The 19,254-nt window shown below is 50.4% G+C and overlaps 1 protein-coding gene across 1 annotated transcript in view; it reads left to right on the top strand.

Annotated features, from left to right (window-relative positions):
- Positions 1-19,254, top strand: part of IGSF21 (immunoglobin superfamily member 21) — a 137,875-nt gene that overhangs the window by 82,537 nt on the left and 36,084 nt on the right. The window contains exon 4 of the mRNA XM_024749982.1: positions 14,398-14,516. Coding sequence (XP_024605750.1) covers positions 14,398-14,516 — 119 coding nt within the window. The remainder of the gene's footprint in view (positions 1-14,397; positions 14,517-19,254) is intronic.

Here is a 19,254-nt window from a genome sequence, read left to right as displayed (position 1 = left end):
TCACTCCCTGTTTGCCCACTGGGAAATCCCAGCTGCCATCTCTGTAGCACCGCTCTGGGCAGGAGTGAGGGGGGCCTTCCACAGTGATATTGTTTGAGCCTCAGAACAAAGGACTCACTGTGGCTCTGATGCAGAAGCTAAGGACCAGAGAGGCAAGGGACCTGCCTGAGGTCACACAGTCCTAGGAGGCTGAGCTAGATTTGGATGAGCATCCCCCTCCCCAGTAAGTTCCCATCCAGCACAAAGGGTCCCTTCTCAGCATGAAATTCTAGGACCTAGGAGGATGCAGCCGGGGTGGGCCAGTGGGAAGCAAGCCCCTTCCCTCAGCAAGTCAGTGGAGGCGTAGAATGGGGCCTACCCTCGTCCTCAGCCTAGCTGTCAGTGTAGTGAGTAATTGGACCCCAATTACAACACCTTAATGCTTGGGCCAGAATCGCCAATCCACAAATCTGGGGCCAGGAGCAAGTCCTGCGATGAGTCTGAGGTTCCCTGGATGGTGGAGGGGAAGACCAATGGAGGGAGGGGGTTGGGAAGGGTGCTAGCCTGTTCTGGAACTTCTCCCCCTTGGCCGCCCTTCTCTATTATCTCCCCTCCAACTACCAGCCCCGCATCTGATTGGAAGCCACAGATATTTCATACCCACTGAGTGGTTTCATGATGGAAACCATTTTCAGGTTGAAAAGGGGGATGAAAATCAGAGTAATGGCTTTTTTTTGTTTTGAACTTTTTTTTTTGGCTACGTTGGGTCTTCGTTGCTGCCCTTGGCCTTTCTCTAGTTGCGGCGAGCGGGGGCTACTCTTCGTCGTGGTGCACGGGCTTCTCATTGCGGTGGCTTCTCTTGTTGTCGAGCACAGGCTCTAGGCACACGGGCTTCAGTAGTTGCAGCACGCAGCCTCAGTAGTTGTGGCTCGCGGGCTCAGTAGTTGTGGTGCACGGGCTTAGTTGCTCAGCGGCATGTAGGAATCTTCCCGGACCAGGGCTTGAACCTGTGTCCCCTGCATTGGCAGGCGGATTCTTAACCACTGTGCCACCAGGGAAGTCCCCACGCTAATGGCTTTTTAAAGGTTCTGGGGGGGAAAAAAAAAGAGTTCAGGCAGGTTCTGAAAAGAAGGGGAAAAACACACAAGGTAGAAGGTAATAAAGCTCTCAGCGCTGAGGGAGGGGCTCAGCTCTTAGGTAAGGGGCTTTTCGGCTGCTCCATGTCCCCTGCCCAGAGTTCCCTCTCCCTTCGTCCCCCGCCTGGTTCGAGACAGCCTGTTCACCTCTAATTGGTGCTGCTCGTGTGTCCTCAGGTGAGCCCACCACATTTAGACTGGCCAGACCTTTGACTGGCTCCCCAGCCAGAGGGGATGTCTGCAAGGTGGTGGGGTCCCCAGCTGAGGGCTCCCAGCCCCATCGAGAGATTCTGACATGTCCTCCTGCTTGGCTCGGGGAAGAAGTTGGACCCACACTCTCCAGCTTTGTGTTGTAAAAATAGCACCAGATTTTTCTGGCTCTCTGAGACCCTGACTCATCGAGACTCTGGTCATGGCGATCACAGTGGTAGTTCAGTGAACACCTATTATGTGTCCCCCATCCCCACCCCATGTGAGGGGCTCTGTAACACCATCACCAGTCCTCAAACCGTGCTGCAGGGGGCCATCTGGGTCTATTTCCCGGGGCCCTTTCTGGGTCACTTGGCACAGGTGGCCTGGCCTCTCCATCCTTGACCCGCTGCTGACTGCTGTCTGGACCAAGGCAAGTCACTCCTCTCTCTAGTATGCTCGTTAGTTAAATGGAAGGTTGACCAGCATCCTGATTTGCCTGGAGCTGAAGGGCTCCTGGGACAAGGAATCTTCAGTGCTAAAATCAGGAAAGTCTTAGACAAACCAGGACTTGCTAGCTGGTCACCCTAGTTAAGACCAGGCTGGACTGGAAGATCTGATATGAAAGGAGCAAAACTCCCAGCCTCCTCCACGTGCACCCTGTGCCCATAGGATGAATCCATTAATTCAAGGGAGAGTTTCCTTCCTCTGCCAGCATCTCTGCCTGGTGGAGTCCCCAGAGCTGCACACCTGCCTGGGGAATGTCTCCCCAGTCTGCTCCTGGACAGGGCTTGCTGGAGGAGAAAATCCGAGGATTGGCCCAAAGGAAGCAAGGGAATCATTTCTGACCCCTTGGGGTTGAGACTTCCCTTCACAGGCAGCTTCCCCACGAGTGTATTAACCAGGGGAGGCTCAGGTCTTACCATTTCAGGTGACTTTAGCCAAGTTCACTCCAAATGGGATGAGACCATTTGCCCTGGATCTAAGTCTAGTCTCTGGGTCCCACTTTCTGAGCTGATCTTGAGGGTAGACTTACTTCCAGGAGGCCAGGAAAGATTGAGAACACATCACCTCTTTCAGAAGCTGGGGGACGGGGAGCAGGTACAGGTGTGGTCCAGGAGGGCAGAGCGGGATTCAGCATCAAGTCGGTGGAGAGTGAGGGTGATGGAGGCCACGTGGCCAGCTTGGGGCAGGCCCTGGGGGTTTCAAGGACCCATGCATAGCTGCAAAATCTATCCATCTCAAGCAAATTCCATTCAACAATATTCATGAGGGACATACCATGTGTCAAGGCCTTCCAAGCTCTAGGTTCTGGTTGGTTTGGTGAAGCCAGTGGAAGGGGACCTCCCAGTGTGTCTGGTGGGGGAGGGCAAGGTTAAACAGATGGATGGACCCAAGGAGAGGGAGGAGGGCTGAGGACCTGAGACTTGGGGCTTGCTGACCAGCAGCAGTAGCATCGCCTGGGAGCCTGTTAGAAACTTTAAAGTCCCTCCCCAGAAACCTACTAGAACCTGCATTTGAACCAGATCCCCGGGGGATTCTTGAACACATTCAAGTTTGAGCCTTATACCCCAGCACCTTCCCAGGGTGTCCTATAGAGGATCCCATCCCGAGATAGGGTCTAGGTCTAGACAGACCCTTCCTTGCCTGTCCCCAGGTGCTTTCCCAGACCTACTGGTTGCCACAAATGCTACCCCCGGTAGCCACTGCATTTCTGAGTGCTGGGGGCGTTCATGCAGCCATCCAGGGCCTGTGAAGGAAGAGGGCAGCCAGGGAGGGGAAGCAGCTGGGGCTAGTGAGCAGGTGCACACCTGGGCAACTGGGCCAAACAAACAGACCTGAGCTGCCCACGGGCTCCCAGCCAGGCTCTGCAAATTGGACCGGTGCAAGGGAGGGGAGAGGCAGATGCCTCAGCCCCCACCCCCATCCTTTGTCAGAGAACAGCACACCTTTTTCAAGTGTCTTGTTAGCCGACATCCCAATAGCACCCACGGCTGCCAGACTTCATGTAGTTTTGGCTCACGGGCCCAGTTGCTCCGCGGCACGTGGGATCCCCCTAGACCAGGGCTCAAACCCGTGCGCCCCGTACTAGCAGGCAGACTCTCAACCACTGTGCCACCAAGGAAGCCCCTTCACGGCCATTTTTATTAATTCTGTCTCAAGACTCTGCAGAGGTGGAGCGGGCTTTCTGTAATAGTTGCCCCGGCCTCATGGGGCCATGACATTTGAACTTGGAGAGTAAGCAGGTGTTGGAGGGAGGGAGAAACAAGATCCAGGCCTCAGGGAACGTGCCACCAATCAAGGAACCATGGCAGGCGCAGGAACAGTAAAACTTCATTACTTTCCACCTGAGAGCTCTCCAGCAGGCATCACGGAAAGCTGGGCAGGCACTAGGCTAATAGGATTGCAGGGGGTGTGTTTAACCTACTTGCTAGAATGAACTATTTCCAGGCCCCTTAGAAGCTTCGTTTCTATGCAAACAATGGTTGTACAAATGAAAGGCTCTCTCATCTCTTCATTAAAGCGGAGCCTCAAAGGATCAATTGCTACTTGAATCTTTTTCATTAGCCCAGAATGAGGTACTGTCTATATAAATGAAGACCTTTGCATGACAAAATGCTTTTTAAATAGGGTAGATTATAAAAGTTTGGTTCTGACGAGTCTTCTTCAGCAAATTCACTTGCTGAATTTTGCCGAAGATGTGAGGCCACACACCCCTTTCTTCCCTCCTTCCCTCCCTTCCTCCTTTCTGGATCTGGGGCCAGATCAAGGAGGGGCCTACAGTCAGACTGAGTTTGGGCTTGATCCTCCAGTGTATGGAAGCCACGGGAAGGTTTTAATTTGGGAAAGGACAGGCCAGATCCTCACTGTGAGAAGGTCGCTCTGGCAGCAGGGTGGGGAGGGGATAAACTGGAGGGCCTCAGGCAGGGAGACATGGCAAGAATGAATACAAAAGTAGAGCAGTTCCAGACAGAGCAGAGTCAGTAGAGTGGAGGGAAGGAACTGACCACTGTGTCATCTGTCCTGCCAGCTCCCATCCCCCGAAAGAAGATTAGAAGAAAAGAGGGTCAGAGGCAAATGTCATGCACACTTTTCTCTTAGAGAAATCCCATAGCCCCCGCCCTTCCTCCCCAACCTTTTTATCCACGTGGCCACACGATTCCCACGGGACTTGTTACCTGGGCTTGGAGCTCACCGCGGACTGAGAGAAGCATTTTGATAGTAGGAATAACGTAACGGAGAATGAGCTGCTTCTCAAGGAAGCACCCCAAGCAGAGTGTGCAAAGGCAAAAAGCCATAACAAGTGGAGAAGTCCTCACTGTAGAAAAGAGTTGAGCAACGTCTTCAGGTTAAAATAAGCCCAGCCATGCCACTCCTTGGTATGAACCCAAGAGAGATGAAAGCATACGTTCATACAAAGACTTGTCCGCATATGTTCATAGCAGCTTTATTTGTAATAGCCAAATAGAGAGCAGCCCAAGCATCCATCAACAGGTCAGTGGATAGACAGGAGGGGCTATAGCCATGCAATGGGAGGCCACTCAACCTTAAAAAGGAATGGACTATTGATAAAGGCAACAACATGAATGAATCTCAAATAACAGTGACGAGTGAAAGAAATCAAACAAAAAATAGGACATGCTCCATGATTCAATTTATATGAAACCCTGAAAACGTGATCCTAGGAAACAGCGACAGAAAGTGAACCAATGGTTGCCTGGCCTTGGGGGCAGAATGGGGGGATTACAAAAGGACACAAGGAAACTTTTGGGGGCGATATGTTCATTATCTTGATTGTGGCAATGGTTTCAATGGTGTATACGTATAGCAAAACCCATCGAATGTGTAAACTTTATGCACAGTTTATTGTTTGCCAATCAGACCTCAATAAATCTGTCAACAAATGTTTTGGTTAAAGGCAAGGATCCCAGGAGACATAGTGTAGGGGCAAACTAACCTAACACATTGCACTACCCCCAAGACATGGCAGGAAGAGATCGGTGCTTGTTATGATGACCTTGATCCAGGGCCACCTTAACTAACGTTCAGCTGGTTTCTCCCAGGAAGGAGGAGGCATACATGCAGACTCAACTAAAAAAAAGACGCCTTTATAGTGACGCCTGACGGTCCCCGACTTACAATAGTTCGACTTTACAACGGTGCAGAAGCGACATACATTCAGTAGAAACCGGGCTTCAAATTTTGAATTTTGGTCTTTTCCCGGGCTAGCCATACGCAGTACCAGACTCTCTTATGATGCTGGGCAGGACAGCATGCTCCCAACCCGTCACAGGATCACGAGTGTAAACACAACCGATACATTTACAACCATTCTGTACCCAGGTAACGATTCTGTTTTTCACTTTCAGTATAGTGTCCAACAAATTGCATGAGATATTCAACACTTTATTGTAAAATAGACTTTGTGTTAGATGATTTTCCCCAACTATAGGCTAAGGGAAGTGTCCCGAGCACAGTTAAGGTAGGTGAGGCTAGGCTATGATATTCATGGTTTAGCAGGATGTAACCTCATTGTAAACTGAGGAAGATCACTATTGTTCTGTCTTCTTCCACGTTATGTACTCAACACCGTAAACATGGTAGATGCTTGATAGTTTGTTTTAAAATTTTAATACATTAATGGTGCAGGGGGAAAAAATCTGACAAGCGCCTACAGCATGCCAGGCTCTGCTCTAAGTGCATTTGCATGTCATTAATTTAGGTTTCAGGTCTCAGCAAAAGTCACTTACTGGATCATCTGATTTGCCAACAGTACAGGAAAAGTAACTCAGAGATCCGTTCCCTGTTTCATCCCAGCCCCACCCTCTGCTCCCAAGTCCACGATCTCCAGTCTGGGAGAATCTAGGACTCTTCCCAGTGGAAAGACAAAGTCAGGAAAGGAAAGATGATTAGAGGCTGTAGAGTCGTATCAGGTGTGGGGAATGTGAATACAACTGGCTCAGCAAACTCCAGGCATCAGAATTAAGGGACCCACTGGAAGCTGGAAGAAGGGAATTTAGGAAAATAAAAGACCATCCCTTCTCCCAGCAGGGAGGAAACAGGTGGCTCTCAAAACCTGGAGAGGTGGCAAGGCTCAAAACAGAAATATGCTCAAGAGCAGTGGAGGCAAATTCCGGTCCCAAGGGACTCAAATTAATTTGCTGGGAAAGGAAGATCTGACTTAGAGTGTGGGGATGGCAGTGGGGTTCCAAAGACCTCTCACGGGCTCTGGCATCCATCAGGCTTGGTTTCGAATCACAGCACCCACCTGCTCACTCTGTGACCTCCTCACATCCCCTCTTCTCTGGGTGCCTCAGTTCCCTCATCTATACAATGGGGATAATAATATTATTATTGCTGTATAATACATACCAGAGCAGGTTTTATATACTGCATTATAATAGCATAGTGTCAAGGATCCAGGGAGATAGGCTAAAATGCTTAGCACAACGCCTCTCATTGTAAATCTCTATAAATATCAGCTCCTTCCAAAGGCTGTAATCCCACAAGGCAGATATTATAACACCCAGTTATCAGATGGAGAGACCGAAGCACAAAGAAGCCCAAGGGCCTTACCCAACCTCCCGCAGCTAGTCAGGTGCAGAGCCCAGACCAGAGCCCAGGGCACCTACCTCCTGGCCCTGGTAGCTTCTGCCGCCCTCATTCATACAGTGAATATTCTCTGAGCACCTACCACGTGGCCAGGCTCGCCTTCAAGTAGCTCATATGCTTCTCTGGGAGGGAAGACAAAAGGGTACCAATGTAGCGTGATATGGATAGGTAGGTGCTCCCAGACAGACACAGCCCTGGGGAGGTGGAGAGGGACTCTGTCTGCACAGGGAGCGGCGGGCAGTCAGGGCAGCCTGCCTGGCAGAGGCAGCATCTGAATGTAAAGCCCTAGGACCACTATGTATCTAGTGATTCTAGTCCATTGGACTTTCAAGCCACACCATTTTGGGCTAAGCCCTTGAATTATCCCATGTAATCTTCTCAATTATCTGATGGGGAGGGATCATAAATGGGGAAAGTGAGACTCAAATGCTAGGCTTTGAAAGATGGCTAGAGGCTTGCTGTGTAGATAAGCAAGGAAAAGTGGTCCAAGCAGAGGGAACGGCCTGGGCAAGGAGGCACAGAGGCAGGAGACAAATCCTTGGCATCTCTGTGTCTACCCCTTCCCCCACCCCTAAGGCTCAGCACAGGGTGTGGTACACAGTAGGTGTAAATACTTGTGCTGAGCATGGACAGACTACAGTCCTGCCCCTGGGCCTTGTGAAGCCCCAGTGACCAGCTCTTGCCTGGCCTCACCTGAGCCACGGGGACAGCCAGGGGGGTCTCCGCTATCCCTGTGCCCAGCTTTTCAAAAACACAATTACTCGCCTGCCCTTCAGAACCACTGTCAGTGTCGGTAAACCCCAGCTGCTAAAGTGCATTACACTGAACTCTCCAGAAACCTTTGCCATTATTAATAGTTTATTGATTGCAGCCCATGGCTGATGAGAGCAGGTCTCCTCACCCTCAGCCCCCTCGGGGCCCTGCTATCTGCGGAAGGCCTTCTAGCCAGCATGCAGATCAATGCCACTCAAATCTGGAGAGAGGGGGTCTCTGGGCCACTTAATCCACTTTAGAAGGATAACGCTGAAGGCACAAGCTCAGACGAGGTGCTGAGAAGAGGCAGATTGGTCCAAATGAAAGCTGTGACTGGAAGCTCTTGGATCTGCAGACAAGAACCAGAATCTCCCTTGGGGTGGGGTAGGGGATGGGGGGCTGCATGGCTTGCAGCAGAGGGAGGCTCACACCATAGCCTCCTGGAAGGTCTCACCATCCATCCATTTAGCAACTATTGATTGAGTACCAACCATGATGGCAAGCACTGGGCCAGGCCCTGGGATACACTGGCAAGCGAGCTGGATGCAGACCTTGCCTTCATGGATTTTATGGTGCATGGTGTGGGGCAGGAGGACATTTGTGAGTTCCCAACATGTCATTAAGTTACAGTGTAGACAAGAACTGCTCAGGAGAGGCATGCAGAGACCTGCTGTATCAGTTAGCTATGGATACATAACAAGCAGTCCCAAATGAGGATGGTTTAAAGCAATGTATTATAGCTCACGAGGTTGGGGTTGGCTAGGTTCAATCCCGAGTGTGGCCTTGGCTGGACAAGCTGGGCCAAGTGGGGCCTCCCTCCACTTGCTCTCAGCCTCCATCAGAGGCTTGTTCTCAGGACAGAGGCAGAGGGAGAGAGAGAGAATTCTTTTGAAACTTGGAATTTGTACACCATCACTTTCACCACATATTATTGGTCAAAGCAAGTCACAAGGCCAAGAATGGGGGAATAGACTCCACTTCTAGGTGAGAGGAACTATGAAGGCACTTTGCAAGATACAGGGAGGCTGTTAATCCAGGCCATCAATGCATTCAATCTACCACAGCCACCCGGTCCAGGTGGTCACTTTCTAAGTGACCTTTGTAACTTGAAGGATGTAGCCAGGGGAAGAAAATGCAACATTCTCAGGAAAACAGACTGTTGCAATCAAAAGTGCTGAATCAAAAAAGATACTTGGCTCAATTCACCTAGGACTGTCACCTATGAGGGATCCTGGATGGGATTCTGGAACAGAAAAAGGACATTAGTGGGAAAACGGGTGTAATTTGGATAAAGTCTGGAGTTGAGTTAATAGCGATGTATTAACACTGGTTCTTAGTCTGACAAGAGTACTATGGTCTTGTAAGAGTTAACAATGGGGGAAATTGGGTGAGAAGTGTTTGGGGACTGTATTCTCTGTGCAACTTTTCTTTAAATTTAAAATAATTTCAAGTTTCTTTTTGAAAAAAAGGAACTTGGCACATGGGAGGAATGGAAAGAATGCCATTGTCGCTGGAGGATGGGGGAGCTGGGATATGGCAGGAACCAACTGTGCTGAGCCTTGTTGGCCCAGATAAGGATTCTGGTCTTTATTCAAAGAGCAGAGAGAAGCTTTTGAAGGGCTTTAGGTAGGGGAGTACCATTAATTTCATTTGCATTTGAAAAGATCTGGGGTCTACCTTGGTGCACAGATCAGGAGGGAGATTAGCAGGGGCAGAGAAACCAGTTAACTATTCATCCCATATTCCAGGTGAGAAAAGATGTTGACAGTGGAGATACAGGGAAGAGGATGGTTCAGGACATATTTAAGATGCAGAACATCCAGGACTTGGTCACTGACTGTGTTTGGGGATTATAGAAATGGGAAGCATCAAGGATGGTGCCCAAAGTGTGGTTTGGACCTCTGGCGGAGAGCAGGACCATTCGTGGAGGAAGAAACATCCGAGGCTGTAGAAGTAGTCCTAAGCAAAAAACCGCCTCCTTCATAAAGCACCAATCTAGATGTCCCCTGAGCTGTCTTCTATACCACCCGTGTTGTGTCACCCAAACATATTGCCGGTGTTACTGTCACCAGAACACGAGTGTAGTGATTGCCTAAACACATCACCTGTGTCCCTAGCACAGAAATACATCTTCTGCATATATCACCCTATGTGGCGGTTACCTGTGCATTTCCACCTGTGTGTCAACCGTGTCGTTATTATCTGTAGCTGCCAGCTCCATGTGTCCCTGGAACCTGTTTCTTTACAGAGCTGTCACCTGAGCATGTCACCTGTACACCTGTCACCTACGCAAGGCCTTTAAGAAAGTTGCCTCTATAACAGGCACCTATGAGTGTCACCTAAACATGTCACTCTAGATGACTGTCATTCAACAGCCCTGCCCAGTAGGGAGGCTATTTTTTTTCAGTCTAGCTGAGTTACAAACAGAGAAGATAGTTCCCAGAGGGGACAGTTCCCTGCTGCTTCTGCTGTCACGGTGTTCTTTTCTTCTGAGATGGGAGGCAGCATCTTCCCCACAAAGTTTCCTTGATGAAAAGCTTCCCGTTCTTTAAGTCCTTTTGTGACAGTCGGTAGACCAGATGTCAGCCTCTGTGTATTCTATGGAAATGAAGGTGTTTGTTTATGCTAATGTGAGCTAGGCTATGGGAGGGAAGGAGGCTCTGTTAGATGGGCGGGCTTCCTCCATGAGACCGGAGATGGAGAGAGAGAAGCTGGGCGCCCAGGTGTGTGTGTGTGGGCACAGAGGGTGGGGGAGGTGGGGGACAGTGAGTCATAGGAAAAAGTAGCTGGAAGACAAAGATGGGGGTGAGGACAGCTGAAATGAAAGGAGAGAGGAGTGACTCTGAGGTTAGATTACTCAGTAGAAACAGATGGAGAGAGAGGCTTAGCTGATGGAGAGGGAAATGTGTTAGCTATGGGGGTGGACGCGAAGAGCAGAATTGAAGGAACCCCCCTTCTTGGCGGCAGGGCTGGTGCAGGCGTCCAGGTCTCCAGAGCCTGTGCTCTTAGCCAACGCCCTCGTCCTCCACCAGGGTTCTGATAGGACTGCTGGGCTAGTTTGGTGGGTAGAGCACTATGCTTGGCATTTACTAGGGTTCCATGAACATGAGCTTCTTCCCCCGGGTTTCTGCTGTGGCGTGAGAACCTCCAAGACCCAGACACAGAGACCCCACTTTCTTTAAGTTGTGGCCAGAAAATGCTCCCCTTCGGCTGCATGATGAGGCCCAGAGAAGGCTGGAACTTGCTGGAGGACACACAGATTTCCCTGATGCAGCAACAACATAGCTTCTGAACTCCAGGTCAAGGCTCTTCCCCTTCAAAGTGTCCAGGTCTCACTTACCAGGAATCCCCTCTCCCTCACAGGGCATCACAGAATCCAGGAGCAACAGGTAATTGTCCTGTGACCATTTTAATGTGACATTCCTGCTCACAGAGGTCTTGCAGTAACATCATCACATTTAATCCTCACTGCAGTCCTGCAAAGCATCAGCTCCATATTCTAGATAAGAAATAGAGGCTCAGAGACAGCATGGCTTACACAAGGTCACACAGCGTACCAACAGTGGGGGCAGGATTTGAACTTGGCTCTCTCTAACCCAGTGTCAGAGAGGAGTGAGGAAAGAGCTGCCCCAGTGACATTTCCATGGGGAGAGAGAACAACAGAACAACTCATTTTTTTTTTTTTTTTTTGTGGTACGCGGGCCTCTCACTGTTGTGGGCTCTCCCGTTGCGGAGCACAGGCTCCGGACGCGCAGGCCCAGCGGCCATGGCTCACGGGCCCAGCCGCTCTGCGGCATGTGGGATCTTCCCAGACCGGGGCACGAACCCGTGTCCCCTGCATCGGCAGGCGGACTCTCAACCACTGTGCCACCAGGGAAGCCCCAAACCAACTCATTTTATCGTGGTCTGACCCCGTAGACCCTGTAGAAGGATCTAGAACAGAAATCGTCAAACTACAGCCTGCAGCCTGTAAACCAAGAATTTTTTTACATTTTTAAATGGTTAGAAAAAACTGGAAAAAGAGAATAAGATTTCATGGCACATGGAATTGTATGAATACAGGATTTGATGATTATAGATAAAGTTTTATTGGAACATAGCCACGCTGGTTCACTTACTAAGGGTGGCTGCTTTTGCTCTATAAGAGCAGAGTTGAGTAGTTGTGACAGAGACTGTAAAAACAGCAAAGCCTAAAATATTTACTCTTTATTTTTACTTTTTTATTTGAGATTTTTTTATGTGGACAATTTTTAAAGTCTTTATTGAATTTAATACAATATTGCTTCCGTTGTTTTTGGTTTTTTGGCTGCGAGGCATGTGGGATCTTAGCTCCCCGACCAGGGGTTGAACCCACACTCCTTGCATTGGAAGGTGAAGTCTTAACCACTGGACTGCCAGGGAAGTCCCAATATTTTACTCTTTAGAGGACATGTCTGGAAGAAGGTTTGAGGGAGCATCTCCTGTCCTCATGGGTCGCCTCCTCTGAGAAGGCCTCTTTACCACCTCAGGCAGAATCAGCTGCTCCCCGCTCACTCTACGCATGGATAAGCTCACCCTTTCCCATGGGACTTGGGTTTTTCTTTTAATGAAATATAGTTGATTTACAATGTTGTGTTAGTTTCAGGTGTACAGCAAAGTGATTCAGTTTTATACAGATAGATAGATAGATAGATAGATACTCTTTTTCAGATTCTTTTCCATTATGGGTTATTACAAGATATTGAATATAGTTCCCTGTGCTATACAGTAGGTCCTTGTTGGTAATCTATTTTATATATAGAAGTGTATATATGTTAATCCCAAACTCCTAATTTATCGCTCCCCCAACCTTTCCTCTTGGGTAACCATAAATTTGTTTTCTGTGTGAGCCTATTTCTGTTTTGTAAATAAGTTCATTTGTGTGGTTTTTTTGTGTGTGTGTGGTACGGGGGCCTCTCACTGCTGTGGCCTCTCCTGTTGCGGAGCACAGGCTCCAGACGCACAGGCTCAGCGGCCATGGCTCACGGGCCCAGCCGCTCCGCAGCATGTGGGATCTTCCCGGACTGGGGCACGAACCCGTGTCCCCTGCATTGGCAGGCGGACTCTCAACCACTGCACCACCAGGGAAGCCCTGTATATCATTTTTTAGATTCCATATATAAGCAATACCATATGATATTTGACTTTGTCTTACTTCACTTAGTGTGATAATCTCTAGGTCTATCCATGTTGCTGCAAATGGCATTATTTCTTTTTTATGGCTGAGTAATATTCCTGTGTGTGTGTGTGTGTGTGTGTGTGTGTGTGTGTGTGTGTGTGTGTGTGTACACACACCACATTTTCTTTTTTCTTTTTAACATCTTTATTGGAGTATAATTGCTTTACAATGGTGTGTTAGTTTCTGCTTTATAACAAAGTGAATCAGCTATACATATACATATATCCCCATATCTCCTCCCTCTTGCATCTCCCTCCCACCCTCCCTATCCCACCCCTCTAGGTGGTCACAGAGCACCGAGCTGATCTCCCTGTGCTATGCGGCTGCTTCCCACTAGCTATCTATTTTACGTTTGGTAGTGTACATATGTCCATGCCACTCTCTCACTTTGTCACAGCTTACCCTTCCTCCTCCCTGTATCTTCAAGTCCATTCTCTAGTAGGTCTGCGTCTTTATTCCCACTTCGCCCCTAGGTTCTTCATGACCATTTTTTTCGTGTTTTTTAGATTCCATATATATGTGTTAGCATACGGTATTTGTTTTTCTCTTTCTGACTTACTTCACTCTGTATGACAGACTCTAGGTCCATCCACCTCACTACAAATAACTCAATTTCGTTTCTTTTTATGGCTGAGTAATATTCCATTGTATATATGTACCACATCTTCTCTATCCAGTCATCTGTTGATGGACATTTAGGCTGCTTCCATGTCTTGGCTATTGTACATAGTGCTGTTATGAACATTGGGGTGCATGTATCTTTTTGAATTATATTTTTCTCTGGATATATGCCCAGGGCTGTGTTTGCTGGATCCTATGCCAACACTATTTTTACTTTTTTAAGGAACCTCCATCCTGTTCTCCAGAGTCCCATGGGATTTGGGGCATTGATCAGCTTCCCTGCCTTCTTATCCATTGGGATGGGGGGCGGTCCATGGAGACAAGAATTTTACTGTGTTTCTTCTCAAGTCTCCAGGGCCATGCATAAAGTGATAGCATGGCCGTGTGGAGAGAGGAATTCAGATTCCCATCCTGGCTCTTAATAGCCATGTGGGGGGCGGCAATTACATCCCCTCTGGAGTCTCAGTTTCCATGTTTATGAAATGGGAAGAGCGATTCCTGTTGGGGGGGCAGCTGTGAGGAATGAGTGAGCTGGTGGACTAGGTGACAGTTTTGAGCCTGAACCACATGACAGGCGCCTCAGTCCATGTCATCCTCAGGGGGGGCCCCTGGGAGCGGGCACATCACCATCCCTGGCTCAGCCCCTGAAAGGAGCACAGATTCAACTCTAGTTGAACACACAGCCCACAGCTTCATCCTCTGAAGCATCGGGCACAGGGCCTGGCATACAGTCGGTGTTCTATAAATGTTTCTTCTGCACCCAGCACAGCACGTGGGCATGGCATGGTGGGTCCAGGAGCGTTGTTGACAGAAGGCTGGATGGTGGGGCTCTGGGTCTGGTTTACTGCAGCGCTGTGACTGCCCGCCCCAGGCAAGGGACCCTCATCCTGCACCTCTGCTTCCCCACAGGCTGCCCGAGGTCCGCATCTCTGACAACGGTCCTTACGAGTGCCACGTGGGCATCTACGACCGCGCTACGAGGGAGAAGGTGGTCCTGGCATCAGGCAACATCTTCCTCAACGTCATGGGTGAGTGCAGGGCTCTTGGCACTGGCGTCACTGTGTGCGTGCACGTGTGCCTGTGTGTGCGTGTGTGTGTGTGCGTGTGCGTACCCACGCACACAGAGGGGCTGTCCTGGGAACCAGCTGCTGTGCTGGCACTGGACCCTCTTCTCTCCCACCCTTGCCCTCGAGGGCAGGAAGCCAGCCATGCTGAGGTGTGACTGATGTGGCCTCTCAGGAACCCCTTCTCCTACCGGCACTGACACCCGGACCTGAGGGAGGCAGGGCTGTACCTCATCCCTGCAGCCTTACGGACCAGGCACTTTGAAGGGGCTCCGACATGTTGATTGGAATGGATGAGGGGCACTGAGACTTCCCGAGGGGTGGCAGCCTGCTGCAGCCTCTGGGCCTCAGTTTCCCCTTCTGTAAGATGGGGGTGGGATGCAGGCCTAGTGGATCACTCGTGGATCTCCTAGCCTCAGGCTCTGCGACCTGGTGAGGTCACGGGGAGAAAATATTGAGTTGCATGGGCACCTTTCCCAGGTGAAAGCCAGGAGCCACGTTCATGGAAGCACCTGTAGCAAAGTAGAGTGGGGGTGGGCACTCCCCTGGGGGGAGGACAATCCAGGAGCCTCCAGGGTGGGGGAGGGGGATTGAGACAGCATCTCAGTGATGATGCATACCTACTGCAGAGAGAATGTTCCCTCCCTGTGCCTCCCAAGCCTTTTCCAGGACATTGAAGCATCGGGGACAAGTTAGAAAGCGTGCCGGACTGGATGTCAGGGTTCCTGGGTTCCCACCCTGTGTCTGTGCCTCCATTTCTACATCTGTAAAATGGGGATAAGAATACTAGTGCCTGTCTCTGGCTGGCTGTGTCCCCTACCCAGCCCCAGTTTCCCCACTTGTAAAACAAAGCCTTTCTCCACGTGGTCTCAGAAGGCCCTTCCAGCGCTGACGTTCTTGCCGGGCACAATCTTGGGTTCTGGGTCAGCTCTGCTGCCAGGATTCTAGGTACTTGGCCTTGACTCCGGACTCTGTGTTCCCCGATTTTCTTATCAAATGATATTTATCAGGGAAACAAAGCTTGCCATACTCAGGCAGTCAATGAAAGCATAAGGCCTCGTGGAAACCACTGCTTCTGGGGAAATGGGAAACCTCCAGAGGCCCGACCTCCAGAGGGACATTGAATCCTGTAGCAGCGGCACGCGGTGTGTTCTGGCTTCCTGGGGGACAGGCCATGGCTAGGAGGTGGCAGTGCCAGGAAAACCTCCCCTCTTGCAGTCACCCGCCCACGGAACGGCTTCTGTAATACTTGGACAAGGAGGGTTCTTGGTACCGAGCCCTAGGCTGGTCACACCAGGGAAGCCGGTGCAGATGAAACTCGGTTTGCTCCATCAAGGAGCTCCCAGTCTGATGAGGGATGTGTACTCAGTTGTTTATTCATCAGATATTTATTGAGCACCTACTACGTGCCAGGAAATGGCCATATACTTTCAATAGGAAACATCTTTGTCCTTGGGAGTTTGTGTCCAGTGCGTGAGACAAACATAAAACACATGTGTAGTTGGGTAAGTGAGGTGATTACGGATAGTGACAAATAATGGGAAGAAAATCACGCAGGGTAATGGGGTCAAGAGTGATACAGGGGAGGTGGCAGTCAGTTTAGGGAGAGGGCTCAGGGGAGGCCCCTGGAGGCCACGAGGTTAAGTGCTTTCCAGACCTATGTCATTTAGTCCTCACAGCCAACCCAAGAGGACGTACTAGCACTATTATCCCTATTTTGCAGACATAGATATACAGGCACAGAGAAAGCAAGCAACTTGCTTGAAGTCACACAGCAAGGATCACAAAACCTTCCTGTGAGATCAGGCTGCTTAGTGTTGAGGCCGGAACCCGGGTGTCTTGACTCCTGGGCCAGCTATGTTGCACGGATGGAGGCAGTGTAGAAGGTCCAGCTGAGGCTCTGCTCTCTGGTGCCTGTGAGGAACCAGAGTCCTCAAAGCCACCTCTGCTACGAGGCGCACTCCTCCCCCATTCACCAAAGTCTCCTGAGCAGGTTACTGTCCCTCTGTGGCCTCGGTTTCCTCATCCGTACGAGGAGGTGGTAGAACCAGATAACCCTAAACCTCCTCTGCTAGTTCCAACCGAGGCACAAAGAGGTCTCGTGGGACCAGCCCGGCTTGCACAGCTGGCCTGACAATCCCAGCTGAAGGAGGTGGGGTGCTCCCGGTAGGCTCCAAGGAGCAAGGGGCTTTGTGCTTCTGGGCTTCTCCCACAGGGAGGTGGCAGTCAATCCAGGGATGGGGCAGACAGCTCCCGGGATCCCACTTACTGAGCAGCAGGCTGAGGCTACCAGGAGGGACCAGAGAGGGGCAGGGCCAGGGATTCCACCCTCACCCACCCCAGCACCCCCAGGAAAGCTCTGACCCCTAGAAGTTCAGCGCATCCCTGGGTGGGACTCTCCCTGGAATAGCAACCCCCCCCCATCTCACTCAATCCTCTGACTGTCCCCAGTGCTCAGAGGTCACTGTGCTTGTCACTGGTCCCTACAGCCTAGCTGTCCCCTGATGGGTCAAGTCCACCGGTGCTTGCCACGCGGGCAGGACCTGATGCCTTGCCCCACCATGGCATGTGCCTGACAGTGCGTGAGCTCCCAGCTTCGTGCGCATTTTCCGACAGAATCCTGGCCACAGCCTGTGAGCTGGGAGATGTTATAATCCCCATTACATGAGGGGAAATGACTTGTCTAGGGTCATAACAGCCATCTGAGGCCAAAGCCCGTGGTCTAAACCAGTGGTTCACAAACTTGAATGAGCATCAGAATCGCCTGGAGGGCTTGTGAAGATACAGATTGCTGGGTCCCACCCCCAAAGCTCCTAATTCAGCAGATCTGGGGTGGGGCCCAGGAACCTGCATTTCTCACAAGTTCCCAGATGATGCTGGTGCTACAGGTGCCAGGACCACACTTTGAGAACCACTGGTCTAAACCACTAAGTCTTCAAAACATACTAATCCTGTATATCTCTCTATTGATATCGATATCGATACATGCATCAACAGCTGTGTCTATACTCTTATCTATATGCGAATGTATTTCTCCGTCCTCCTTCCAACTGTCACCTCACCCCAGACACAGGAGGATGCCCCATCCGCATACAGGTTAAGGACACGCAGGTTTGGAGCTGAATCCCAGATCCACCATGCAACCTTGGATTCATTAGCTTCCCTGGGCCTCTGTCTCCCCATCTGTAAAATAAGGGTAAGGATGCCTCCTTCCTAGAATGATTGTGAGGTTGAAATTAGAAAAGGTTAGGGCTTCCCTGGTGGCGCAGTGGTTGCGAGTCCGCCTGCCGATGCAGGGGACACGGGTTCGTGCCCTGGTCCGGGAGGATCCCACGTGCCGCGGAGCGGCTGGGCCCGTGAGCCATGGCCGCTGAGCCTGCGCGTCCGGAGCCCGTGCTCCGCAACGGGAGAGGCCACAACAGTGAGAGGCCCGCGTACCGCAAAAAAAAAAAAAAAAAAAATTAGAAAAGGTTTGCTAAAACACCTAGCCCAGCACGAGGCAGCTAAGAGGTTCAGTAAGCCAGATTTTACTGTCTTTATTAACATTGTCTCTGGCCTGCCTGCTCTTGGGCACGGCTGTGACTGCCTCTTTCTTGCCCCTGGTTTTAGCCCTGACACAGAGAAGTCCCATCCACTGCTCCTGACTCCAGGGAAATTTAAGCCAGTCTGAGAAATGAATGCTCACAGGTTTGTGCCCACTGGCTCCTTGGAAAGGGGGTCCAGTCCTGCCCTGTTTATGGGTGTCAGGGTGGCGGCCTCTGTGTGACCATCTTCCTGTAGGTCTGCCTGTCCAGACATGTCTAGGGGAAGAGCCAGGATACGTCCCAAGTTTGAAAATGACAGACACACCTCAGTCTTGGCCAGTTTGTGACAGTTCCACGGTGCTTCCCATAGAGCTTTTCACCTGATCCTCACCGCGGCCCCTCAGGGGCAGGATAACCATTATCCCCAGTTCCCAGATGAGAAGACTGAGGCTCAGGGAGAGGAAAGGATTGGCTCTGGGCCCCACAGGGCTGTGGCTGTCCCTGGCCCAGAGCAGCGTGGCTTCTGAGGTTCAGCAAGGTCCGGACTGGTGAGGGGAGGGCTGGGAGAGACAGTGGGGCTAAGTATAAGCCAATTGCCCGTGTAGTATCTCCCATAACCCCGGCGGCCACGTCAGCCCATGAGGCAGAAACTGCACTATGCCCACTGCACAGACCCAGGCACAGAGAAGGAAGTGGCTTACTTAGCCAAGGTTGGGAGGATTAAATGAGATGATCCATAGCACAGAATGTTCTGAGCCCATGCACAGGCCGAGTGACCCATAAATAGTATCTCTCTACAAACTACTGTATATAAAAGAGATGAAAAACAAGGTCCTACTGTACAGCACAGGGAACTATATTCAATATCCTGTAATAAACCAAATGGAAAAGAATATGAAAAAGAATATGTATATATGTATAACCAAACCACTTTGCTGTACAGCAGAAATTAACACAACATGTAAATCAGGGAATTCCCTGGATGTCCAGTGGTTAGGACTCCACGCTTTCACTGCCCAGGGCCTGGGTTCAGTCCCTGGTCAGGGAACTGAGATCCTGCAAGCCATGCGACACAGCCAAAATAATAATAATAATTTTTTTTAAACTCCCTAAAAAAACCATTGAAAATCAACTGTACTTCAAAATAAATAAATGAATAATAATATCTTTCACAACAA

The sequence above is a fragment of the Neophocaena asiaeorientalis genome, unplaced genomic scaffold, assembly GCF_003031525.2.
Source record: "Neophocaena asiaeorientalis asiaeorientalis breed wild unplaced genomic scaffold, Neophocaena_asiaeorientalis_V1.1 scaffold275, whole genome shotgun sequence".
Lineage (NCBI taxonomy): Eukaryota > Metazoa > Chordata > Mammalia > Artiodactyla > Phocoenidae > Neophocaena > Neophocaena asiaeorientalis.
This window is presented reverse-complemented; position numbering and strand designations above follow the sequence as displayed.